This window comes from Acipenser ruthenus, chromosome 47 (genome assembly GCF_902713425.1).
Source record: "Acipenser ruthenus chromosome 47, fAciRut3.2 maternal haplotype, whole genome shotgun sequence".
Classification (NCBI taxonomy): Eukaryota; Metazoa; Chordata; class Actinopteri; order Acipenseriformes; family Acipenseridae; genus Acipenser; species Acipenser ruthenus.
This window is the reverse complement of record NC_081235.1, coordinates 5,194,748-5,221,839: the sequence shown is the minus strand read 5'-3', so window position 1 is coordinate 5,221,839 and position 27,092 is coordinate 5,194,748. Positions and strand designations below refer to the sequence as shown.

Sequence of the window (27,092 nt, the reverse complement as noted above, 5' to 3'; positions counted from 1 at the left end):
TCTTTGACAGTCTCCCGAAGAGACAGCATGGCTTCTGTGCTAACCGATAAGTTTCAGCACAGCATGTCACATCCACAAATCGAGATTCGGGACCCATGCGGTGCAATCCTCTCCCAGCCTGGCACCGCCTGGATGAACATGACCTTCCCTGACCCTCTGAGAAGAGATAGCGAGCTATCGGAAAGTGAAATGTCCTGTTGGATAAGTTCACACAGCAGCTAATGCATCTTCAACCAGACTGGATTTGGAAAACAACGCTCATGAGAATGAATCATACGAGCAGACCAGCTGGAAGTTGGAGTGAGGCTTTTATTCATAAATAGGTCATTGATAAGCAATTAACCATTGATGTAGGGGCACAATTAGATTGCAGTTTTGTGTGTTTTTTACCTAGAATTACAGCCTGTAACCCCAACGCATCCCCTCTGTTTCCGTCAGATCTTCCACATGACCTATGACCTGGCGAGTGCAGTGATGCGGATTTTCAACCTGATCGGCATGATGCTGCTGCTGTGCCACTGGGATGGGTGCCTGCAGTTTCTCGTTCCCATGCTCCAGGAATTCCCCAGCGACTGCTGGGTCTCCTTGAACAAGATGGTGGTAAGTACTCTCCCCAGCTATGTTACATGTGAAGTCACAGCCTTCAATAGCGGAACAGTTTCAACTAATAAGAACGGAATGTTTGTTGCACGTGACAATCTGTAGCTACTGGGGATGCACAGGGAACAGTAACAAAGGCGACCTTTAAATACACAGCACCTTAATAAGGAACACTAGTCTTGTTATACAAGCCATGATGGTGCATGATGCTGCCTGAGAGCACTTGTGAACTGCCTCGAAATGGATTCAATACAATAAGACATCAATGCATGAGAGAGAGAGAGAGAGAGAGAGAGAGAGAGAGAGAGAGAGAGAGAGAGAGAGAGAGAGAGAGAGAGAGAGAGAGAGAGAGAGAGAGAGAGAGAGAGAGAGAGAGAGAGAGAGAGAGAGCTAATGCTCTTTGCAAAGGATTCCAATGGCAGAGGCTCTTGCAAAGGGACTGGAGAGTCGTCCGGATTGTTCGAATCAATAGCAGCACAGGGAGGGTGTGGAGAGTGCATTAACTAAAAGCTTTCAAATCGTTTCTTTGCATTTCACAAGCATGACTTTGTGCTCCTTCCAAAGGCCTTTGATGTTTTGCTATTTGAGGTCCTGTAAAGTGTATTAGGGGGAGAGTTCTTTCATCGTACTTGAAGCATTTGGTCCTATTTATAAAACCCTTAAGGACTTGTTTTAAGGAATTTTTGGTTAAGGACTGTTTTTTTTTTTTTTTCAAATGAACTTCTAACCATTTTAGTGCGTGGGTCCCATTGCAGCCGGATAAAGTGGAGCTTTATCATAGAAAAAAAAGGTTTAAGAAGCAGCCCGCTTCTCCTCAACATGGAGTGGCTGTTTTTTTTTATTTCTCGAGGACGAGGTCCCCGGGGATGTCTGTCACCATGCCTGTTGACAGCCGGTGGAATTCAATTAATTTTGGAGACGTTTTGCTAGCTGAGCTGCACTCTTGCCTCTGGGGGCTCAGAGCAGCTCACAGCAGGGGCTCTGCGAGTGGAACGGTCACCCAGGCAGTGTCAGGAGACTCTTCAGAGACAGCTCCTCGTCAAGCATGATTAACTTGCGCAGTCTCACGGGTACAGCAGTGTGATGCGCTGCCATTACAGATTCAGAGCCCTGTCGAGGACACAAGGTTAAAAGCTCTGTAAATCACCGATGACTCTTTTGCATAGAGGCTGAAACGCTCCGTGCTCTGTTACACCAAGTGTGAATGAGACAGACTTTCAACAGGGAGATGCAGCTTTTGTATCTATTGCAGAATCAGGGATTCTGCCAGCATAACCAATAGATTGCCCGTCACCCATTTACACAGAAGTGTGTGCTACATATCTATTGTTTTGTGTATGCGGCAGATAGTGTGAGTGTGCAGTAACCACGCAATGTCAGCGATGTCATTCAAATGAAAGGAGTCTCTCTCTGCTTTCTGCACAGTGTGACCCTCCCTCCCCCCTCCTTCCTCTCTCTAGGGAGCCCATATCTCCTGCAGCAAGACGCTGGCAGTATACTGATAAACTCTTCTAATTGAGACTGAAGCCGCTGGCTTTCTCAAACTCCCAGGTCATGCAAGCACACTTGAGGGTATTAAAGACTGCCTTGCGTGGTTAGAAAGAGGGCTTAATAACTGGGAAACACACGTAAATAACCACAGTATAATTACAGGCTTCATCACACTGTGTAACCATTAGGCAGAGAGAATATTCCAGCTTCACTTATCATGCCTTTTTTAGTGCATGATTCTTTGCAGAGCACTCCAGCTTATCTGGGCATACATCTTTTGTGCAGGATACTTTCAATTTCCAGTAAGTCACTTTAAAACCTAGAATGGTTCAAAAAAACTACTGCGCTATCTCATATAAATGTTCCCCATAGTAAAAGCACAGCAAAGTGTGACAAAGCATGCTGAAAGCATATTATTATTATTATTTATTTCTTAGCAGACACCCTTATCCAGGGCGACTTACAATTGTTACAAGATATCACATTATACATTATTTCACATTATACAGATATCACATTATTTTTACATACAATTACCCATTTATACAGTAGGGTTTTTACTGGAGCAATCTAGGTAAAGTACCTTGCTCAAGGGTACAGCAGCAGTGTCCCCCACCGGGGATTGAACCCACAACCCTCCGAGTCAAGAGTCCAGAGCCCTAACCACTACTCCACACTGCTGCATAGGTAAGCATGGGGCGTAAAGTATAGAAAAAATTATTACAATGCTAACCCTAACCGTAACCATGCATAATACAGCCACGGGAAAATGGGACTACAAATTTACCTTGGTAGACTGTTATAAGGGATTCGGACTAGGGGTGTGCAGAAACTCACACTCGAACTTAAAGAAGTATTTATCAGCATTTCCACAGCCGTGCCGAGGCTGTGAACTGACAATGAGGTCTAGTGCAAGTTTCTGCACTCCCAGAGTTAGGACCCTCAGCGCTGGCCTGTTTGTAACCCCTTCCTTCCCCCTGTGTGCCCCTGCAGAACGACACGTGGAGTGAGCTGTACTCCTTCGCACTCTTCAAGGCCATGAGTCACATGCTGTGCATCGGCTACGGCCGGCAGGCGCCCGAGAGCATGTCTGATATCTGGCTCACCATGCTCAGCATGATCGTGGGTGCCACCTGCTACGCCATGTTCATCGGCCACGCCACGGCGCTCATCCAGTCCCTCGACTCCTCCCGCCGGCAGTACCAGGAGAAGGTAAGCGCCCGCGCCAGGCTTTCTGCCTTGTGTCACCGTCCCGGGTATTACAAAAAACACAAACGCAGCAGTCACACCCATTGCCTAGCTGTTTGCTCCGTTCCTGGTTTTGCTAAGAGTTTAATAAGACTAACCTGTTCATCCTTGGCTAATGAAGCTCGTAATAAAACCTGTAATGGCTGAAACTGCTATGCACTAGGAGTCTTATTTCCATCCTGGAACCGTAGATCACAGTGCCCAGTAGACCTAAAGGAACGTTGGGAATCTGTGTGATTAAGTTCTATTGATAGCAATGTAATTACATAGCATAGAAACTCTCACACGCCCTGCACCCAGTCCTGGGTTTCAGAACTACAGGCAGACAGACACCCCCGTGGAATGGCTACAGCGTTTCCTCTATGCAGAATTCTTCAGGGTTGAAATGGGTTTCAGGGTTTAGTTCCAGCAGATTAGTGAGAGTCTCTCTTTGCTTTCCGCTGCTAATCTTGCATGCACCCCATTCCTGCCCTGAAATAGCCATTACTGCTGCAGCAAGGGGATCGAATGGGCTAAGAATAGTGCTTACAATAAGAGTCTCACCCCCGCGATGAGAGATTGGCAGCCCTGCACTTAGAAAGACTCCTGTCACCCTTCAGGTCTCGCTCACACAGTACTGTATTTTTCCATTTTTCCATGTATATACTGTGCACGACTTTGTTTGTAGGTCATGGATGTCACTGATAGCTAGAATATTACAGTGTTTTTTTTTAAATCTTGTTTCCATCTGCAAGAAAACCCCCTGCTGTTTTTCAGCATGCAAAAGAGTTTTGGGTGAAGGTTGTTTTCCTGTTACCTGTATGTTTGTACTCCAGTTGCGCATGCTAAGGGCCAAGCCTGCCAGTTTTTGCTCACAGCGCTGTGTCAGTAATTCAGCGATCCTGTGCTGGAATCAGCTGGCACTGCTGGTTCACGCTCAGGCCCATTAGAGCTGTCTGTTCCGGGCTGTGATCAATGGGACAGCTGTAGAACGGCATGTCCTCCATTAGATACTGTAGCGCCAGCAAATAACACAAGAGACCTCAGGGTCTGGACCTCTGCAGCCAGGCTTGTAAGATGAAAAAACAGGAGCTAATGGTGACGATATTACAGGATTGGAAGAAAAAAATTAACAACACCTTTTCAGGGACTGAATATCGCAGCCAGTCTCGGGTTTCAGAACGTCCCTGGTTCCAGGTATATTATTGAAATGTACTCTGGTAAATCTGCTCTGAACTGATTTGAGTTTCAAGGTTTACTAATAGGAGTTCTCCTTGCAGCTTTAGGGGAGGAACACTTTTTTTTTTTTGGTACAAGTCCATCTTCTGACTGTCGTTTTGGGTAAAGGCTCATGCAACGATCTGTGATTCTCTTGCCCATCCTAAATTCTCATGGTCTTCTTAAGAGACAGGGTTGACTGGAGAGCTCTGCCTAATGAGACAGTGACAGGAGACAGTTGGACTGAGCTGTTCATTGAGTCACTGCTTGCTGTCTGGCTGTCTAGTGAAGGACCGGTGCAGCTTAACACTTGAAAGTCAATTCAAATTAAAGGCCACTCAAACATGTGCTAGAACAATTCATTCATTCATTTGTTTGTTTATTAATTTATTTTTATGATGGATAAACCCACGTGCTTAGTCATCCGTTTTTCAATATTGAAGGGCGTGTCTTTTGTCTAATTGAATTTTTTTATTGATATTTTGACAGACCGCATTGACATGGATCATCTATGGGATACAAGCACACCTGTTAAAACATACAGGTGGTGATAAACATCTAACACTGAACATCAAAGTGTTGTCTGTTCTTGTTTAAACTATTTGTTTAAAGTGTTTCTGAGTTTGGGTTTTTTTTCCAGGTATTTAAACAGAATTATATTTTTGAGACAGGGCTCAACTAATGTATAGAATTCAGATCGGGCCTTACTATTTAAGGCCACCGGGTGGCACTGTGCTTAGCCAGGCTTTTAGTTTTAAATTGTGTCCCATTGCTCTGGTGTGAGAGCTGCTGTGTCTGTAATAGCCTGCAATCTTGCTCTCAGACAGCAGGATGCTCGGGCCGTCTTACTCCCCCTGCAGCACTGAGGCACAGAGACACAGAGTCTGCAGCACAATCCAGCAGCAGTTTATCTACCTCAGCCCCTGTTTTTAATCTTTATGATTTATTCCGCTGCTGCGTTGCTGTCTGTCTAATACGGTTTCCAGCTATCCTTCCTCTCTCATAAATAGGAATTGCCATTACAGAATGCTACCCCTGCCTTTCTCTGCCACCCACTTCTCACCTGGGAAAAAGACTTCCGAAATCGAAGTAATGGAAATGATAATCCCTCATTTGGTGGAAAGCGATGGACAGACAATTGTTTAACATAACGACTCTGCCAGCATGCAGAGCAAATGCAATTAGATTTGATTTGCTGAAGCTGCTTCTAATATCAAGCTAACAATGCTGCTGTAGCTTCAATGGTCCTTCATCAACATGTAGAGTCCCATTATAACATGCCTGTTATCATGTGACCAATCAGGAAGCTCCATTGCAGGGCTGCGGAACTTTCAGATGGAATGTCTAGCTTTAGAAGAGGAAAACAGAAGGAGAGCAAAACATTTGAAAAGCTTGATAAACCTGTGACTCAGAGATCTGAAAAAAGGCTAAAATGCAGTAACAATACAGGCGCTGTGCCCCAGTTTGTAAATGCAGTAAAACCCTGGGTACCGGGCGGGTAGCTGACCTTGTCTGTACACGTCTCTGCTTTCACCATGTGGTCAATACAGACCCGCTGGTTTGCCAATGTGGCCATTGTCACTGATGATCCTCCTGTCTAAGTGTAACAACACACTGTATGGTGTCCCCTTTATGAAATCCACAAATCAGAGTTGCTACAAAGGGTCCCAGACATGTGACAGCTATCCAGGGCAGCGAATCCCACAGCTCAACTCCCCTAGCCCTTACCCTTAGTCATTGAGCTGATGAATAAGTGACTTTCTGAGCTAGGAGCACCAGGCACCATCAGAACCCCTAGGGGGCTCTGTCCAAGACCATTATATCAGGGATTATAAATGAATCATTGCAGCTTTTAAGATTCCAACTGTCCTGTTCTTTCCTGTGGGTTTTCTCTGCCTGAAGACCAGTTACAGTACACAGCAGTGGTGAGGGGCAGGCTTACTGCCTGGTTGCTATGGGAATCCCCAGGGGGTGGGGCCTTGAATAGTAGGCGTGTCACTATATAGAACACCGGAGCACATGTTGCGCATTGCACTGATTAAACTCCTGGAATAGCATGGTAAAATCATAGGGAAGTAAAGTAAAGCATATTAAAAGCATTGTGAAATCACGGTAAATCACATGCATGTAAGAGCACTAAATACATTATAATTACATAGAGAAGTCACGGTAAACTGAACACTGTGCAAATATACGATTGTAAACTTTTTTTATAAGGATTTGTGTGTTTTTTTTTTAAATAAGATCTGTGCCGATGGAGACATGAATTATTCAAGAGCTGTATAACAGAAAAGATCTCGAAACCGCCCGCTTTAAATATTGTAGGAGAATAATTTTAACATCTGTGTTTAAATGAGGAGCGAGTGCGGCTGCTGGAGAGAGTGAGTTTGCTATTCCGAGAAGCGTGGCCGTTCAACTCAGAGTGACTTCACAGCTCAGCACTTCAGTCATTTATTTATTTTCATGTATTTATTTTTTTTACCAGTACTCCAGCTAAAGTGTACTGTGGGCCTGCCTTCAATAAACGTCACTTATTAAGCCCCGAGCATATAGATTGTTCTGCACTGGCAGTTCAGCTCAATTGGAAAAAGTGAGAGCTGACTGAATCATTAGCTAGGGCTGCTCCCCGGTAAGGTAAAGCAGCTACTGCATTGTAACAAGCCTCATCAGGCTTATGCTGTATGAAACCTGGACTCTGGCTTGATCGTTGATTGACGGCTTGCTTGCTTGCTCATCTGGCGGCTCGCTCCTTCTCGCTTGACTGAAGCTGTGCTGTATCCAATGACAGGCTTTGTTTCTGTACAGTACAAGCAAGTGGAGCAGTACATGTCCTTCCACAAGCTGCCTGCCGACTTCCGCCAGAAAATCCACGACTACTACGAGCACCGCTTCCAGGGGAAGATGTTTGATGAGGAGAGCATCCTGGAAGAACTGAACGAGCCGCTGAGAGAGGTGAGGAGCTGGGGGGCACCTGGAATTAGAGTGCCAGCTAGGGGTGTTAGTCCTTATAAAAGTTTCCCACAGTGAAAGCATGGCAAAGTGTACCAAAGCATAGCTAAGCAAGGTCTTTAATAAATCAATTTTCTTACACATTGAACAAAAATGTTAATTTATACCATGGTAGTTCCTTAACGGCAAAATAACTTCCGTAGTAAATATTTCATTTTTGGCTTCTTTTTGAAGTTCATTGAATTTTTGGGGGGGCTCTCTGTCTCCCTCCCTGTCTGTCCATCTTCAGGAAATCGTGAACTTTAACTGCCGGAAGCTGGTGGCGTCGATGCCCCTGTTTGCCAACGCGGACCCCAACTTCGTGACGGCCATGCTGACCAAGCTACGCTTCGAGGTGTTCCAGCCCGCGGACTACATCGTCCGAGAGGGCACCATTGGCAAGAAGATGTACTTCATCCAGCACGGCGTGGTCAGCATCCTCACCAAGGGCAACATCGGCATGAGGCTCTCTGACGGGTCCTACTTCGGAGGTAAGAGGAGCGCTTCCCTTCATCCCTTCCATCCTGATCGCTCTCTCCCTCTCCCTCCTCAGCATTCTGCACGGGGTAATACCCATTTCATAAAAGACTCGTTTTTAAGACGCGCACCCAATAGGATTAGATTAAAAGCGACACAGCGATGCTGCTGTAATTTGAATGCAAGCACGTCAATTACTGCAAACGGAGGGGAAGAGGGATGGGATCCTTAATATAAAGATCATTCATTCGTATTACAAGACCTGCCCCCATTGGAACTCATTAGCAGCAACTACAGTTATAGTTTCGCTCAGTGTGTAGATCTCGCACTTAAATCACAAAGCGTTCTAAATCACAGCATGTCCTATAGAAACGGAATAAGTCCATCGATATGGTCTGTTTTTTTATTTACATTTAATGACTTGTAATGGTGTTCGGTGGCTTCCTCTAATCACGTTGAGAGTGTGCTTTCTCTTGCACGCTTTGTATGACAGACCCGACACAGGAAAGAGTGCGCGAGAAATACACTTGATCAGAGGTAGCCACGAACACATCAACATAGAAGCAAGGCTATTAAGTCCAGCCATGAAAGATCAGGGTGTTTTTAATAAAGAGGTCTCCAAACCTGTCAGGCCCTGCTCCTGTCAAGGCCTGCCTGACCAAATCAGCGTGTCATATGTTTCAGAGACGTGGTCGTCAACAAAGAACAAGCGGACGCTGACCCTGGCAGTGTAGCGCAGTGCTGTGTTGCTCTGGGAGGTGTTTGTACGTTAGCATTCAGCCCATCCTTATAGGCGCCATAGAGAGGCTGTGATGATGGAGCTCTTGTGTTGTCATGGATACCAGAACACAGTGTGGTGTGAATGATGTTGTGTGAAACACGGGAAGGTCAGGATCATGCGACTTGTGATTTTTTTTTAAATTGTGTTCTCTATATAGAAAGACACTTTATCAATAGGCACCCCTTCTCCACCAGAAATCCAGATCCAAAGCATTCTTTTGTGGTTGACTTTGTCGTTTTAGGATGAAAGTGGATTATTGCAGGAAGCCTTGCTTTTAGCAACGTATGTTTTATTAGTCATGGACTGTACAGTCAATTGAATAAATCGTTAGCCATGTCAAAATTCTGTTCTTTAGAATTTCAAGTTTGGAGTTTCTGTACAGTTTGGTACAACATCACAACACGCACAGCATCACCTATACTCACCAATACAAAACCGAGCAGTCTGGCTCGTGACAAAGAAATCTGCAGTAATGCACACTAAAGCTTTATTTGCCAACTTCATTCTGCTCAGCTCCATAGCCTGTCCTCTGTAGAGTGGACTGCGAGCCTCGCTGCAGCCGTGGGTACGCACCGTGCCCGACTGTGCCTCAGGATGCAAACCGCTTGATAAACTGGAATGCAATCAAACAGTGACAGATTTCACTTGATATTGACTTTCGGAGAGCAGAGTTAAATGAAAATTCTTGTGCTGGGTTTCAAAGCCAAGTCTTTATCGCTGGCAAGGAAGTCTGCCAATCTGTGAACATGAAATGGAAAACTAGAAAAAGCTACAGCTGGAGCTGCATGACCACGGTTTGCAATCTTGTGGATGAACCTGTTGCTTACTGTTTCGGGTATTCTGATGCTTAACAAAATACAGCACTTTAAAAAAAGATATTCATTCACTCTATATAATATAGGTAATGATGGGCTTTTTTACTATTCAAGTAAAACAAAAAAAAACGGTAACATTTCTAAAGTATTACCGTTAATATAAGGTGTACTAGGTAATAATGTGCAGTTAAAGTGTGTTCAGTAGCCCTCGGAAAATCGTGGCAAGCCGAAATGATCGCTCAATAATGCATATACAGTAGGGACCAAAAATGCAGTGCTAAACTGGATGATCGGTTCTCAATATATAGTGGACATGTATGTGTAAGATGAAGCATAGGGGGCAGTGTGGTCCAGTGGTTAAAATCCAGAGCTTGTAACCAGAAGGTCACCGGTTCAAATCCCACCTCTACTACTGACTGTGTGTGACCCTGAGCAAGTCACTTAACCTCCTTGTGATCCATCCCTCTGATGAGATGTTAAATCAATGTCCTATTGTTAGTGTCTCTGCATATAATGCACAGTTCACAGCCTACCTCTGTAAAGCGCTTTGTGATGGTGGTCCACCATGAAAGGTGCTATATAAAGATATTATTATTATGATAAACTTGAATGCACATCAATGGCATGCTTCAGAGTGCAGGTACCCCAAGCATTTCCAATTACCCTCTGAGTGATGTTTACTACAATTTGCCTCTGAGCAGTTCTGTGAAGAGCTCAGCCCTACCCTTGTCCCTTTAGGATCTCACTGGGGATGTCTGTGTGTAATTGTATTGAATTACGATGAAAGAGTGAGGGAGAGGGGATTAGAGACCACGAATACATACATCAAAGCCAGCAGTGTTTAAATAGACATCCCCTCCCAGCTTGGATCCAGCCAGGGGGAGGGCTTTGCACTCATTGTAGCTGTTACCTTTCTGAAAGGAGCTTTGGGGATTTGGGGTGTTTCTGTATTGTCGACTTCTCTGATTAGGAAAGTAACAGGATAAAAATGTGCTGTCGTTCCCTGCTGTGAATTAACAGCCTTTCTTTAGAGCATCCCCAAATGAATTTCAATCAGGAACGCCAATGCGCTCCTGTTAGGTTTCTGTTGCACACGTGCTGTTTGCCAGCGGCTTCGATCCCCCTCCCAAAATCCCTGTAAGCAGGACAGGACCTCCCTGGGAAAGCTTCCTGATAATATATTCATATTCACGTACAGAAATGATCCTTCATCCAGAACTGTAAAAACCAGAATTACTAAAAAGAAACTTCATTAATTCAGTGACTAAAGTTTCGACTGATATCGTTGAAGATTGAGGACAAAAAGGCTTAATCGAAACGTCTGATATTGAATTTGTTTAGTATTTCTAAATATATAAATGGATAGTGGGATTTGTAATATTGTTCTATCATTGTATGAGTTGCAGTTTCAGTTTTTTGAAGAGAGCACGGGGCACTGCTACAACAATAATAAGATTGTTTTAACCCCTTAAGATACACAAGGAATTGAGCAGAAGCGCTTTCTTCTTCAAATGCATTTGAGAGTGACTCAGGTAAGGTTGGGTGAACAGATCAAAGATCGTAGGACATTCTTTATAGTAGGGATCTTACCATGCTAGGGCTTCAGACAAATGAGCCGTGTCCAGGGCGTGTGTTTGTGCTCCTGGGGGTGGTGTGCCTCTCGCCTCTCGCCGTGTTTTCTGACAGCGTTTCTCTCCCCGCAGAGATCTGCCTGCTGACACGAGGACGCCGCACAGCCAGCGTCCGGGCTGACACATACTGCCGCCTCTACTCCCTCTCCGTGGACAACTTCAACGAGGTGCTGGAGGAGTACCCCATGATGAGGAGAGCCTTCGAGACCGTGGCCATCGATCGACTCGACCGCATAGGTACAGTACAGACACTCTGCTAACCGCATAGGTACAGCACACAGACACTCTGCTAACCGCGTAGGTACAGCACACAGACACTCTGCTAACCACATAGGTACAGCACACAGACACTCTGCTAACCGCATAGGTACAGCACACAGACACTCTGCTAACCGCGTAGGTACAGCACACAGACACTCTGCTAACCGCGTAGGTACAGCACACAGACACTCTGCTAACCACATAGGTACAGCACACAGACACTCTGCTAACCACATAGGTACAGCACACAGACACTCTGCTAACCGCATAGGTACAGCACACAGACACTCTGCTAACCGCATAGGTACAGCACACAGACACTCTGCTAACCGCATAGGTACAGCACACAGACACTCTGCTAACCGCATAGGTACAGCACACAGACACTCTGCTAACTGTGAGTAATGGGGCCTGCTAACTTGGCTCATTGGTTCTGTCTTTAGTTAATCTGGTGAAGCAGGACATGTTTCATCGGGGAACCATCAGTGGGCCCTCATTGAGTGGGTGTACATGTGTGCTTCCTATTCCATTCCCTTCCATTCCACTCGACTGGGTTGAAAAGATGTCCATCCTTAAACAGGCTTTTGTTTAGCATGCGATTGATATTAAAAGATTATAATGTTTAGAGATAAGGCTCACATTAAAGAATGGCTACGCAGTCGGAGAAATGACCTTGAAATGAGCAAATTGCACAAGCGGGCCTGAGCAGGATTCGATCCACATGGAAGAAATCAAAACGTGGCAGTAGTTCTTTTCTGCAAATATAGCCCCTATGGAAGCCTCAATAAAGACAGAACAACTTCCACAGTAAAACATCCTTGTCGTTTATGTGTTTACGTGAAGGTGAAGTGTCCCTCAGTCCTCTAGACTTGCTGTGTGAGGGAGTGGTGTCGCAGACACACATTTGGCTGTTACACAGTTAACTCGGTTTTCAGGGACCTGTCTCTTCGTCTCTCCAGTTTAGTTTTTTCAAGTCCTTTCCACTCTTGCCTTCTGGTGACTATATTGAGTGCTTGGGGATCTATAACAAGTAACTGAGTTTTTGTAGCGATCGCTGGCGAGTGGCTGAGTGCGGGGCGTCTTTACCGTCGAGTCGGGGACTTGCAGGGGTTCGGATCCTGTCCTTGGGAGCCGTTTCATTCTGGGTTTAATAGGTAAAGTGAAATAATCCATACGGAAATGGAAAATCCCAATTAGCTCCAAGGTCACTGCACTGCTGTCATCACATGACCTCTGCAGCTGGTCCTTAAAGACACCAACTTGCCCTTCCCCCCCTCTCTCACACCTCCCTCTGCTGGTAATGTTAAAGGCTCAAATTCAGTAGTTGAGGACATAGAGAAGCATTGTAAAGAATAGCGTGGTATAGTAAAGCATATTAATAAACATGGCAAACCAGGGTGAGCTATGGTAAGTGCATAGTATAATCAATGGGAAAAGCATGGGAAAACTGCAAAAAATTTAAACAAGGTCCTGAACTAGAATGGATTGAATTAGCCACAAGTGAGCACTGGGATGGAAATAAGACTCCTAAAGCAGTTTCTCCCATTCCAGGTTTTACTTCGAGCTTGATTAGCCACAGGTGTTTCTTATTCAACCCATAGTAAGACCAGGAATGGATCAAACTGCTATGCAGTGGGAGTCTCATTTCCAACCCTTTGCCTCACTGCTGCAGTCCACTCACCAATCAGCAGAAGATTGTTCACTCGGTGAACCACTGCGGATTCTCTCAATACACTTTGAGAGAGGTCTGACACACTGGCAGGAAGGAGGGGGTGCAGTGTCAGTGAGCTTCCATTTCTGCTGCCCTGTGCTGTGTCTGCTCCTACTCCTGGAATTAATAGCACACTTCACTTTCCTGCTCCTTCAATGATGTCCTCTGGGTGCATTTGCTCTCATGATGTATGTGTCTGGCTCACTGAATGTTTGGTGGTGTCACAATTGACCTCCACCCAGCAGAATGCGTCGCACACAAATAAGCACAGCAGGTCTGAAAAACCAACAGCAGGCTATGCGTGTACACTCAGCAAAAAAAAGAAAAATAAACAGGTAGTCACCTTTATAGAAGTTTGAAGCAGTGTTGCATGGTAAAATAATATTAGAAGCATGGCATAGGTAAGCATATTTTAATGCACATTCTGTGAATAGCAATAAAGAAATATGTATAACCTCCTACTGTTGCAAGTAGAAGCTGGATCACGCCTGCCTGTTTCACTGGATTGGCATAGTGGCAAAGGGATTTCAAAGGGTCAGGGCCATACACAAACCGGACTGTTTTCTGGCGAAGCATAGTGCAAAGAAAGCTAAACTAATATGGAGTAAATAGAAACCCAAAGAATTATCATAAACCCTGCTGCAGCTTTAAGGATCTGGTTTCAGCTGTGCTCTGCTCACTGTGTTTCAGCACCCCCTGCACACAGCTTGTGGATGCACATGGTTTAATTCTCATCATCTCTCACGTGACTTGGCCCCCAGGAGAGGCAACTGAAAGCCTGGTTTGTGTAATTGAAACGTCGGCAAAGTTCGACCAAACCCTTTCCCACTAAGAGGAAAGGTGCTCCCTCCAGTCCAGTCCAGTCTAGTCCAGTGCAGGGCAGGCTTGAGGCATGGAGACTGAACTGCTCCCACCCTCACCCCCTAAGAGAAAGGGTGCTCCCTCCAGTCCAGGGCAAGCTTGAGGCATGGAGACTGAACTGCTCCCTCCCTAAGAGAAAGGGTGCTCCCTCCAGTCTAGGGCAGGCTTGAGGCATGGAGACTGAACTGCTCCCTCCCTCACCCCCTAAGAGAAAGGGTGCTCCCTGCAGTCTAGGGCAGGCTTGAGGCATGGAGACTGAACTGCTCCCTCCCTCACCCCCTAAGAGAAAGGGTGCTCCCAGGCTTGAGGCATGCTTTATTAGCGCACGTTGCTTGTATCAACCATTGAATACTGTAGTTCCTGTTGAAAATAATGAACCACTTGTTTGTAACCCAGACACCTTGCTTTGAGAGAGAGTGAGAGAGAGAGAGAGAGAGAGAGAGCGAGAGCTGCTGCTATCGGGAAGACAGTGTGAAAATGACATCTTCTGCATGTTAACAGGAGAGGGGGAGGGGAGAGGAAGAGAAAGAACGCTTGCATTATCTCTGGTGTTTCATGGTACACAGCACAGCCTCCCTGTCTGGTAGAAAGAGGACAATTAGTATCTCAATGCCCTCTCTCGAGGCACGGATTTAAAATAATTCCCCCATCCAGGGTGGTTTGTTTATTCCTTAAGCCCCTTATTAACACCTGTGCTAGTGCTTTGGGACCAGATTTATGTCACTGAATCAATGAATCATTGCATCGATTTCTGAACTATAAATAATATAATAAGCTACTTATTCTTTTATACGGTATTATCATTATACAAAAAAAAATAAAAAATAAGAAATCAGCCCCCTCTTTAGATAACGGTGAGACTAACATTGAGCAGGTGATTCAGTGGAGAGCAGCGAGTCCATCATCTCCCGCTGGATTGAACGAAGCAGTTACCGCAGTCACTGAAAACCTCCACTCTTTGTTGGTATCATATATTTCGGCGCTGATAGCTTTAATTGATTTTCTCACTCTTCTCGCAGCACTGCCCTGAATGCAGTCTTGATCAGGTGAAGCAGCGATTCCTAAAGGTGTCTTTTATTCCAAGGGGAGAAGATTCTCTATTGATAGAAAGAGGCATGAATTACTTTAACACATACATAAAAAGTTACAGGGGCTTACAAAGCCTGTAACACAATGTCCTCGCCTCTCGCTAATGGGAAAAACTAAACAGTGACTCTCAAGTAGTTATTTACTGTGCCTTGAAAGATAGCGTCCAACAGGCAGTGTGGTTCAGCTGCGCAGGTCACCAATAGTTCATAAATCACTAGACCTGCACACTGAACACTATTAAGTATGGCAGCAAAAAAGAATAGCTAGCTAGTACATGTTTACGATTTGAAAACTAAGCAGTAAAACGAGGGACTGGTGATCAAGAAATTGACAAATGTTTTGGCCAGTGTCTCCATCAGTTTCTTGTGTGTTTTACTTCAGAATTTTCAATGGAGTGTCTTCAAAATTCTGGATTAATGGATTCTACCACCACACTATAAATTCACTTCCTGTAGTTTCAAGTTCCTGTTCGCTGTAAACTGTCAATCTTTTTTTGTATTTACCTAACCGAGGCTAAACCCCCTTTCAAAGAACAGAATAACTGAGATCTAAAGTTTAAGTCCTGGTTGAAATATAACTCTGGGCTGCGTAAGGTCCACAGGAAAGTGTTTTAGAACCGCATTCGCTTTGAAAGAGTTGCCGTCTCCTCTTACCCCTCTCTCTCTCTCCTTCTCCTCTTACCGTTCTCTCTCTCTCCCTCACAGGTAAGAAGAACTCCACCCTGATGCACAAGGTGCAGCATGACCTCAGCTCGGGCGTCTTCAACAACCGCGAGAACGAGATGATCCAGGAGATCGTAAAGTACGACCGCGAGATGGTCCAGCGGGTGGAGCTGCAGCGGCCCAGGGCCATGTCCATGACGCCCCCCCTCCACGGGGCAATGTTCGGCTACCCTGGTCAGCCCCAGAGCAGCTCTGCCATCGCCACGCTGCAGCAGGCCGTAGCCATGAGCTTCTGCCCCCAGATGGTCAGCCCTCTCGTGGGGCCGGGGGTTCTCCAGTCCCCCCGCATGGTCCGGCGCTTCCAGGTGGTGCAGAGCATCTCCAGCCCCGTCTCGGTGTCTCCCCTCCAGTCCCAGCAGATGTCGGCCGGGGCCTTAGCTTCGGCCGTCTCCAGCCCGCCTGTCCAGAGCCCCCTGGCGGCTGGAGGGCGAACTTTCCAGTACAGCTCCAGCCCCGGCCAGTCTGGTTCCCAGCTCTCCCTGGTCCAGCAGCGTGCCCCCAGCCCTCCCCAACGCCCAGCCGCCCACAAGAGCACCCAAGCCTTGCACACGGGCAGCTTGAGCCAAGAGGCCAGGCTGCTCTCCGCTTCCCAGCCATCCCTCCCCCAAAACGGGTTCCAGGCAGCAGCAGCCCCTAGCCCACCACAGTCCACCCGGGTGTCGTCCACCTCCATCGGCCCCCCGCAGGTTCACCCTGGCACCCCGGGCTCCTCCGGGCTCAGGGGGCCCCAGAGGGCAGTCTTGCCCCACCAGATGTCAGTAGGGCTAGGGGGGGTCATCTACCCCTCTACACCGCCCCCTGCTGGGGCTTCACCCATGGGGCACCAGGACTCAGGAACACCCAAGAAGGATTCGGTGGTTAGCATCCCAGACACAGACTTGGTCAAATCTAGGCTCTCTTCCAATTTGTGACCTTGAGTGTTTTTAGGAGTCTTGGTTGAGAGCTGCGGGTTGTGTTTCGTTGACCCCCTCCCCCTCCCCCTCCCCTGTAAATCTTCAATCAGAATGTATGCTGAGTGAGTGGTGGGAGGGGGCAAAAGAATCAGGAAATTCAGAAGGACCTGCTTAACTAAGGATTCTTACTCGATACTAAGTGTACAAAATAACGTGGGATGTTTCTACTCCACAGACTCCATACGTAGGCTCACGGTACATAGTAGTAGACTCACCCCCCCCCCCATTCTGTCCCCCCCATTCTGTCCCACCCCTGAATTTAGCTTTATTTACTGTAAAGTGGATTTACAAAACACAAAATAATGTATCTGTTAAATATTGTATAGAGTCAAAACCATGCAAACTGACGTGAGCTGGTCGAAAAAAAAAACTAAAAGGGTAATCAGGGACCTGCTTTGAAGACAACGGAGCCGCTTTGCAAAGTGTATTGAGGTGTCCTTTTCTGCATAAACAAGCTAAATAGCTAGGTGTTCTACTCATGACGCTGTTATAATAGTCTGGTTTTAGAAGAAAAAAAAAAAAAGCTGATAGTCTTTTAGACCGCTGGTCGATCTTACATCGATTATTATAAAAAAAAAAAAAAAAAAAAAAAAAATTATATAAAAAAAAAAAAAAACTTTATTTAATCTTTGTTGTACCTTCACAAGACCAAAGCTGAGCTTAAACACAATGTTTGGGGTTTCTTCGTCAACTAAAAAATGGCATTTATTTGACTGCCTTGATTCCGACTGCGATCGACTTTAGAAGCCATATTGTTAGTCCATCTGTGCGTGTGTACGTGTGTTGGTTTAACCACGCTTTTCATGAGCTGAGATTTAACTCCGGGAGTATCTTACCAGGAAGCTTCCATTGGTTTTTTCAAAGAGAAAAAGCTGGTTGTCAGGTTTCCAATAGGTTATCTGAATACCGATTGATGGAAATTAAAAATTGAAATAAGCCACAAAAAAATAAACTAATTTAATGTGAACGTGGTTTATTTAATGAATATTAAGTGCAGTGGCTGAAAGACACTTCGTCAGAAAGTTTGACTACTTTTTAGTACCCCACTGTCGATTAAGTCAGAAAGCAAATACTGTAACCTGTTCAAATAAATGCATAAAAACAACAACCTATTGAAAACATTGCAAGCAGAGTTTTTTTTTTCCCCCAAGCTGTTTGTTCCTGGAGTGAACGATCCCCCCTCCCCGATAAATAAAATCCTGCAATCAAAACACAGGTGAGGGTGGAGGGACGCGCCACTGCAATGCTTTCTCAGCAAGGGTCCTTGTTTGATGAACTGGTTTTGATTAAGCGGTTTCATGTACGTCAGCGTGGGATGCAGCACGTTTTTGAACTCAATTGGAAATCGTGTGTGAGTACGTGCGCGCGTGTGGGCGTGCGTGTGTCTTCACACATAAAAGCAGTTTATTATTTATTTTCTTTATGAGAGCAACATAAGTACAATGATAAAACAATGTGATAGTTAGGCGGGGTTCGCTCCCTGTTGATTTAAATTTAAATATATGTGTATACAGTTATATAACCTCTTTGAAAAACAAAAGCAAAAACCAATAGAGGCTTTGTTCCAGTGGCTATGTATCCCTCACCTGTGTTCAGAATGCAGTTTGGTTGGCACAGGTACAGGTGGGTAAGGTGGTTAAGATTCGCCAGGAAGCCAAACTGTTTTTAAGTTACTAAAGTATTTTGGTTGGCTACCGCTGTTAGCCATGGATTTATATCTGCCTAGAAATTTATTAACCCCAAAAACATGCCCAAAACAATTCCAGTTCTGTGGTCTAAGCATGGCTAGGCTATAGGGATTCAATTCAGGATTTGGGGCAAAAAAGGTTCAGTTCGTGCAATTAATGGGCTGCATGGAGACACTAATTCATTCCAAATAAACACTGCTCCACTTTCAGTCCACTTTTTTTTTTGCATGAACTGATCATTTCCTAAAGGTTTCCCTTCAAGCTGAATGAATTGGGTCTCGGGACAGCAGAATACTTTGGCTTGAAGCTCAGTTTGAACCACCAGCTGCATCCAGGTCTTGGGAGCGCTAGTCCAGGGTCTGTCCTCCAATTGAAAAAGAGAGAGAGTACAGATTGGCTCAGTTTCTACCAATCATCCCCTCCCGAAGTGGTCGGGCCACACCCATCACCGACGGAGGTCCAATGGGAGCCGGCGTCATCGAGTTTAACCACTAGATGTGTTCTCTTCCCAACTGACCAGAGAAGCTGCTGTTTCGAGCTCAATGAAAAAAAAAAGAAGAAAATAACCCTATGCTCCTTCATACTGTAGGTAGTAACCCCTAACCCCTTTAGCAACCTGCTACTGGACTGTTAACTGACTACAGCCAATGCTAAGCCCAGTTTTTCATACTGCCAAGAACTTAAGCCCTTAAGCAACGAAGAGCTGCTAAAAGCAATGGAGCTACCAGCAGGCTAATTCTTTCAGGATACGGCCATACGCATCAAAGCATCAGAGTTGTTTATTTTTAAATGTGTGTAATTCCCATGGTTTAAAGAGTCTTCAGGAGCGGCAGCAGCTACTGTATAACTGCCCAGAGCAAACCACAAAAACGGATTTTGACGTCGGTGGGAGCAGTCTCTGTTTCAGGTTGCTTATTGGGGGAAGGTGTAAGGGGTGGTTCTGATTCCCTTATTAAGGAGGAGGACTGGTCAGTACTTGGCTTGAACCTCCAGTGAAGATCAGGTGCTCAGTGTATGAAGTGGGGGCTTTATCAGATCCCCAGCATGGTGCTGGCATGGGGGACACTTTGTTGAAAGTTAAACCTGAACACAGGTTAGTACAACTCTGACCCTCGCTATACCCCCTGCTAAGGCTGGACCAATACTCCTACTCAGTTTTCAGTTTCATTGTGCCTCGGTACAGCAGTAAAAACGCCAGCGCCCCGGGTGAGAGGAAAATGAACTTCCAATAACCTTTTAAAACACAGTTAATTGCCGTTGGTTGGTATTCAATTGTAAAGTTGAGGGAAGGGCAGGATTTCTTGTTTTGAAATCAACACATTAGCGAATGGATTTATTTTCTTCTTAAAGGCAATTCCGATTACAAGCTCGCCCCTACCCCCTACCCAGCTAATTCTGAAACACTGTTCTCATCCCCTTTAGAATGGACATCTCTGGAAACGCAATGCTGCATCTAAGTGGATGTATATCCATATCCATCTTTAAACAAATAACTTTAATATGAATACAAAATCATCCTCCCTCCTCTTGCAAAAACTCATTAAAAATCAGTCTTGCAGATAGCACCGTTCGGTTTGCAACAGATTTTAATTTAAAACATCTCTCTTGGTTTGTCAAGTGCAATACGGTAAAATAAAAAATCAAATGTAATAAGAAAAAAAGACAAATGACCCCCCCTTGACGTGACCTCTAGCTTGTACACATCGTGTGCGCTGACCTCATCACTGCAATAAGTGTGCTCGCCAGATACCCAATATTATTCATTAGGTTCGCTGTGAACTCTGCAATGACAAATACTCCAATTCCAGACTGTGCCACACGCTTCACTTAACAAAGCTGGACTCCAGAACTCGCTGTACCACTGCAGGCTTTCGTGATGGGAAGAAATATGATGCCATTAAAAGAGCTTTTCGTTCTTATTAATTTGGTTTTCCACAGACGCAGTGGGGAGGATTTATTACAGCATTGGTTCCAGTGCAAACAGCATTTTTTTTCACTAAAATGAACTTTTTAATGTTACAAAATGTAAATTCGATGACAGTAGGTTGTTTGCGGAGTGTTAGTTCAGTAACATTACTAACATGCAATCTGTATGTACAGCCACCTGGACCGATCTTGCTTCCTTCTATACAAGTGAATAAGACAGACCCTTTGCATTTGCTAAACGGTTTATTCAGGATTCATTGCATTTCATTTTTTGCCTATTTGCTTAGTAAATTTGCCACAGTGTGGGTAAATATTTACTAAAAGTAGAGGTTAGATTAGCAGTACAGTAAACTATAAACAAAAGTTGCCAGATAGAAACATTTTCACAGCACCTTTCCTCGAGCCAGGAGCAAGGGTAAAAAGGGAAAAAAAAATTTTTTAATCAAAAATGATAAGTTCAGCTACACAATGAGCTGGAGAGGAGTGAAACGGATAGGTAGGAATGCTTAGGGAGTGCTAACTAACACAGATCCTAGAATCATCTAGAAAGGCTGTAAACCCAGTCTGATACAAATCAAATCCTTTTCCATGAAGCGTGTTTCTTTCACACCCCAGAATTATAAACAAGCCTAACGCACAGCACAGCAGCCAAGCAACTGAATTCATTTATTTAGCTGCGTGTCCTTTAAACAGAGCCCAGGTGATCCAAGCTCGATTCTGTCCCCTTTGCTATTGATTGTCCTTCACAAACCCAGACCTCCTGCTTGCCAAAGCTCCTGTGTGTTTTCTAATTCCAGGACTGGGATACTTTTTACTGTGTCTGCAAGCAAAGAGATCATTTGTTTCCAGTAAGCTCATGCATAATGGAAGACCCTAATGCAAGCGCACCTGATAGACTCAGCTAGCCCCACCTGTGTCCCTGCTGCATGAGAGAGGAAGAGCAAATACTACCAACAGTGCCACCTGCTGGGCATCACGGATCACTATCCCTGAGGATGCTGGGAAATGTAGTTCTGCTGTGTAGCAGCTCTAACTGGCCACTGCAGCTGTCAATCAAAGTGGAGATATAGCCCAGAGTGAATCTCAAATTACTGAAAATCAGCTACTCATTTTGAAGGTGTATGTTTTAAATCTATCAGTAATATTATCATTATTGTGAGATGTAGCAGTCTGTCCATGAGAGTGCCATATTATGCAGCAACAGTTAATTCATATATCTATATTTTTAAACAACTTTTTAAAATGAGTTATTGTCTATTTCTTTAATGTGTAGTGAAGGTAATTTCCAGTTAAATTTCTAAATAATAATTTAAAAAAACCTGAAACCCACAAGCCATGATATGACCATTGCTGGCATCCCTGTTCAGTCTAATCCAGCACCACAAGTTAAGGGAAGTCATTTATTTAGGGGACTGACACAGTATAATTTACATTTTTCAGAGCAGCTAGGAATAAATGGGTTAAGAAGAGGAAGAAATCAAGTGGGATGGGCGCCAGGAAGATTGAATGCCACTGAAGCCTGTAAATGAAATATTCAAACATTACTACAGGAGACGAGCGACTATTTCAAAGCACATTCCCTCAGTACTGACCTGCACTGAAGTCACTCCCAAGGAAAATGCTTGAAGATCAGGCAGCACCGAAATGACACTTCAGTGGAGTGGCTTTTAATGTCCTTCGCAGTTAGGTGTGAAATCGCCCTTGTAAAGGCAAGTGTCCTGTTGGATTCCAGGTAGTATGGCGAGTATTTCCAATTGAACCCAGTTCTGATCAGCATACACAAAGTATGGTTTGTGGTTCAAGGGCAGCCCTTTCCATTCAATGCAATGGGCTGAGAGCTGCCAATTCATTACACTATGCAGCTTTATCATTGAACAATTACACTGTGATGATTTTCCTAAATGTCTCCGGCTAGCTGTCAAACTCAAACAAAACCTACAAGCAGTGGTCAGTTTATTTAGTCGATTACAGGACACGGTGCCTGGCCATTTGGGTAAGGGACCAACCGTTAGAACCAGAGGGGCGAGGCACCCATTCTTATTAATAAACTCTTAAAGCGAGTCCCGTGTACAGCATCATTACAACACACACAGAGTTAGCACAGCTTTTGTTATTCAGTGTCTTTTTAAGAAAAACGCAATAATGATAGCAGCACCCGAACTTGAATCCTTGGTTTGGTCAAAAGGAGGCAGTTTACTGCATAAGGAAATGGCCATTATCAAGCTACCAGATTAAATATTCACAGCTGTTCACTTTAAGGCAGGGAGGCGGTGTAGGAAAGTGTAATTAACATCTCTGTCTGGAGTTTATACAATTAAGCATTGCTTCCGTTCGGAAGACCATCATGACTGTACACAAAGAAACATGAATACATCGCTGAGTGCACCACATGCAAAGCAGAGCTCTCATACACACTATCAGAGTATGATGATGCAATCACAGGGGCTTCAAAGAGTAGCATGCGTTAGGTATCCCATGTACTGTATAACGCTATACTCACAGACTGCACATAGTGTCATGTAATAAGAATTAGTTGCAGGGTTAAATTTGCATCAGCATTTTATTTTTGTATTCCTCAATTGTTATTTTAGTAGTCATTTTTGAGCAATTGCTGTATATTTTTTTAAATGTTAACAATTCTCATTGCCTGGCGTTATGCATAGTGGTTCCAAGTGCCAGTACAGGACGCATTGCATCTCTGGTGAGTGTCGCTCTAATGGGAGTGATATGGACTTCTTTAATGCCACCAGTACAATGCTGGTCTGTTGAGCCGCTGTATTCACTTATTTAAAATGGACAAATGTGAAATGTGTGGCGGTCTAATTTAAGATTTTTAATTTACTAAGAAAAAAAACTAAAATAATTTGTGGGCAATCGCCTTCTAAAGCAACATTTATAACTTGCAGCAGACCTTCTGAGTAGTATTTGGATGGTATCCTAGTGTGCGAAGAGTGAGTGGAGAATTGTAATGCTTTTAAAGGATGTGTGAAGCTCTGCTTTTTGACCGTCTAGTGCGAATGTCGCTGTATTTTGATGGGACTTTTACTATTTTACGCTAACTAATGATATTATCTGGTAATCTGGTAAAAGAAGATAAAGAATGGAACGACTTCTTATAATAACCATTGCAGCCGTAATCTCAGTATCTCTGTAGCCTTTTTGTGTTGAATGTATGTAAATGATGTAAAAGATCAAATGCAGTGTAAATTAAAATCTTTAAAAAGGGAAACAATGTTAACTGATGAATGATGTTTGCTGCGTGTGCGTGTGTGGCGTGTGGCGTGTGCCAGTGCTGGCCGTGCTTTCATACCCCACTTGGTTCCTGTTTCTTACTGGCGTCCATTCAAAAGTGACCCAGAGCGATTTGCGTTTCCATTATCTACAGAAAGTGGGCTGCAAAACTGTTCTGTGAAACTGAACTTTGAAGTTTTCAAATTGAACTTGAGTTTCCCAGGCTTGGCATCTGCTCCTGTCTGTCAAAATCAGCCTCACCCCCTTATACGATTTCCCCCAATCAGAATCTGCGACAGCCCTTCAGTGGGCAGGCGTAGGAGGCGGCCTGTTCTTTGTAGTCAACCCAGGATTGTGAGTCGTTGGCTGCACATGGATTGCTCCTTCACCAACATGGCGCCCTGTGCACAAAAAAGAGACCATCTATGTCATATACATGTCCTACCCCATTGTATTATATGAAGAAGGGTGCTGGTTGTTTTTCTTTGTCTGCCCCCAGTCTTGCTGCTGATTCCTATTCCAGCACTTTGTCAGTTTATTCCCTAAGCTTGGATCCTTTTGGGTGAGGTGCAGGGTGCTGGTGGAAACTGAAAATCAGTAGCCCCACCTAGAGCAGGTCTGCTACTCCTACACAACCTCCCACTCCTGACTGCTTTCTGCTGGTGCATGTTTTAGCCGTGCAAAACTATAGCTGTATTAAACAGCAAAAAAATCAGAATCTCGGTCAAGCCCAAAATGGCTCATTTGTTTCCAGGAGGCTCGTGCCTGATGGAAGACCCCAGTGCAAGCACACCTGGTCGACCCAACATTTTTAGACTATGATTCCAGCTGCGCTCTGCAAAGGGTGTCCAAATTTCTCTCCAGTCTATTCCCAAGGGAAAACTTTGTTTTTGTCCTTGCATAGGACTCTCTCTCGCTCCAGCAGATTTTAAACTACTGCCCTCTGAAACTGCAACCTACCAGTATAATTCAAACAGTCTGACTCATTGACACTGTGTTTTCTTCAGTCTACATAGTACTGCAGTCTCTAGATGTCCGAAGCTTTTGCTCATAACAAAGTTTACTGCATTGTTAGTTAACAAAACGGAAGACACTGTATTTCCAAGTGTCTCCGTTTCTAATAGTAACTATTACAGTATTGCTATTATTATTATTTTAAATATTGCATTCAAAATCATTTATACAGAACTGATGAGTTTTTAAACACATCACTCTGATCTAATACAAAGAGCAAAGACTATGAGTCATCATGCTAAAAACATTCAGATATTATCTTACTGCGGTGTTTGGGCAATGCCCTGCTGTGACCCGTGCGTCACGGACGTTAGATATGTCACCTCGTACTGCATCGGTTTAGGATTTCATGCTTCAAAACCACAGTGTTTTAGAGTAGGAACACCCCAGCTGAAACTCTTAATAAAACACCAACGTCTGCACCAATAGAAACCAATCCAAGGTCTGTGATGGAAGCGTCTGGAATCCTCACAAGGGTCATTCATTCACTCTTATCTTCCTGGACCCCAGTGCAGCAGTAGCCAGAGATACATCTCCGCTCATAGTTCTGACCTCACCTGCCGGTGGCGATTTCCATCTGCACAGTTCAAATCTAGCAGAAGATGAGGCCGGCAGTGAAGGATGCCAGCTGTTAAAAGACACAAATACGACTGCCAGGGTGTCCAGGATATGAAGAGTTCCTGCCAGGGTATATGGAGTTGAGCTGCAGTGTTCAGGACAGTTAGATTGTGTTTTTTCGTTATGCAGAACTTCCTGTTCAGTGGCAACTTAACTTTTTATTCTCCCGGCTTCAGGGCTCACAATCAATGTGTTCTGTTCTGGGGGCGCTAAGACTAATGATCTGTGTGCAGCTGAACCCCATGTCTCCAGCATGCCTTTTGCAAAATGTACACAGTACACTGTACTGCACATCATACGTCGTAAATGCACAGTGTGGCTGGGGTAACATTTTATTTATATTGTGGGGCAAATCTATATGGTGTACACGTCTATTGTGACACATTGCATGTGCAGTACCTATAGATATCAGTGCAGTGCAAAGGGCATGCCAGTGAGTCCGGTCCAATTACTGGCTGCACAGGGGGGCACACATCTTGGTCTGGTACGGTGTGTGTGTTAAAGACCAAGCACAGTACCTTCGGGGAAAGGCAAGCTGTTATTGTATTAGAGAGGTCTGCACCTGTAGTCTTAGAACATTCTCAACGGCCTCCCATGCAGATTTGTAGTATCTTATAGGCTGCAGTGCCAACAGCCTCCATTGTGACACAATACAGCATTCTAGATTCTGGTGTGGAAAGAGTTTGTTTTCTGGTATTCCTTATAAAGGTCCTGGGGCTCACATTGCCAGAACCATCCTACCTGTCAGCATCTTACCTAAAGTTAGAACGTCGAATTCCTCAAGTTTAGGAAACGCTATGTAACAGAATACAGAGTAGGTTTTGCAAACCGTTTAAAAAAAAAAAGACAATTTTGCTGACAAAGGATTTTCTAATTGAATCTGGCATTTGTTGCTTGTACGTAGAATTCTGTTTCTCTGTTGCAATAATTGAATGTTTGCGTTGTACTCGTTTGTATCGTCTGTTCCGCGTGTTGTTTTCCTGTGCCTTTGCCTTTGCCTTTCCTGCTGTGTTCAGTCAATCCTAAAAAACAAAACTCATCTACAATATAAAACTTGTCATATGAAAAAAAAAAATTGTACAATCAGGCAAGTTTGGATTTTGTTCTGTAATGTGCCCCCCCACCCACGCTCTTTAAGCCACAAGCTACACACCACAGTACCCTTAACTACACTGAGCTACTTGAACCCACATCCTCCTGCACCCAGGTCTGGAGCCTCAACACTCAAGCTTCTTTTCCTGTGCCCCACTTAAAGAGGTGTGTGCACTACAGACCTGGTTGAAATCTTAACAGAATCCCGTCACAGAGGGTCAATAGCTGCACTGATGTCTGGTATGACTGCAGCGTTTGGTAGGTCAACTATTTCTAATAAATACTAGAAAATGCAATTATAAAATGTATGGTAATAATGGCATCAAACCCCTTCAGAAAGTCATGCAGTAATCATTGTGCAATAAAACATGAGAGCATTGGCATATTAATCTGTGTCCTTCATCTTTTCATCCAATACAAGTAGTGATGCGAGAGGTTGGATAACTGCTAGATTTTTTGCTAGTTGGCTAACAGCCAGTAGGGCTGTTTTGCAGTCACATGGAGACACGACTTAAAGAAGGAAAGGTTTCTTATATATTTACAAGGTGATGTTTAAATGAAACTTGACTGCTAAGCTGCAGCACAGGAAACAGTTGGAGTTTATAGTGACATTAGGGCTCTGACGGACTAGTGTTCTAAGTGCCCTGTAGCTAGAGACAATAGAGCATAAAGCACTCACAGTAGAAACAGAAACGCAT

General features: G+C 44.4%; 1 protein-coding gene across 2 annotated transcripts in view; it reads left to right on the top strand.

Annotated features, from left to right (window-relative positions):
• Positions 1 to 26,783, top strand: part of LOC117966362 (potassium/sodium hyperpolarization-activated cyclic nucleotide-gated channel 2-like) — a 38,824-nt gene extending 12,041 nt beyond the window's left edge. For both annotated transcript variants that reach the window (XM_059014128.1, XM_034912295.2), the window contains 6 exons: positions 439 to 600; positions 3,085 to 3,303; positions 7,342 to 7,488; positions 7,775 to 8,015; positions 11,301 to 11,465; positions 15,855 to 26,783. In XM_059014128.1, coding sequence (XP_058870111.1) covers positions 439 to 600; positions 3,085 to 3,303; positions 7,342 to 7,488; positions 7,775 to 8,015; positions 11,301 to 11,465; positions 15,855 to 16,783 — 1,863 coding nt within the window. In that variant the 3' untranslated portion in view covers positions 16,784 to 26,783. The remainder of the gene's footprint in view (positions 1 to 438; positions 601 to 3,084; positions 3,304 to 7,341; positions 7,489 to 7,774; positions 8,016 to 11,300; positions 11,466 to 15,854) is intronic.
• The last annotated feature ends 309 nt before the right edge of the window (positions 26,784 to 27,092 follow it).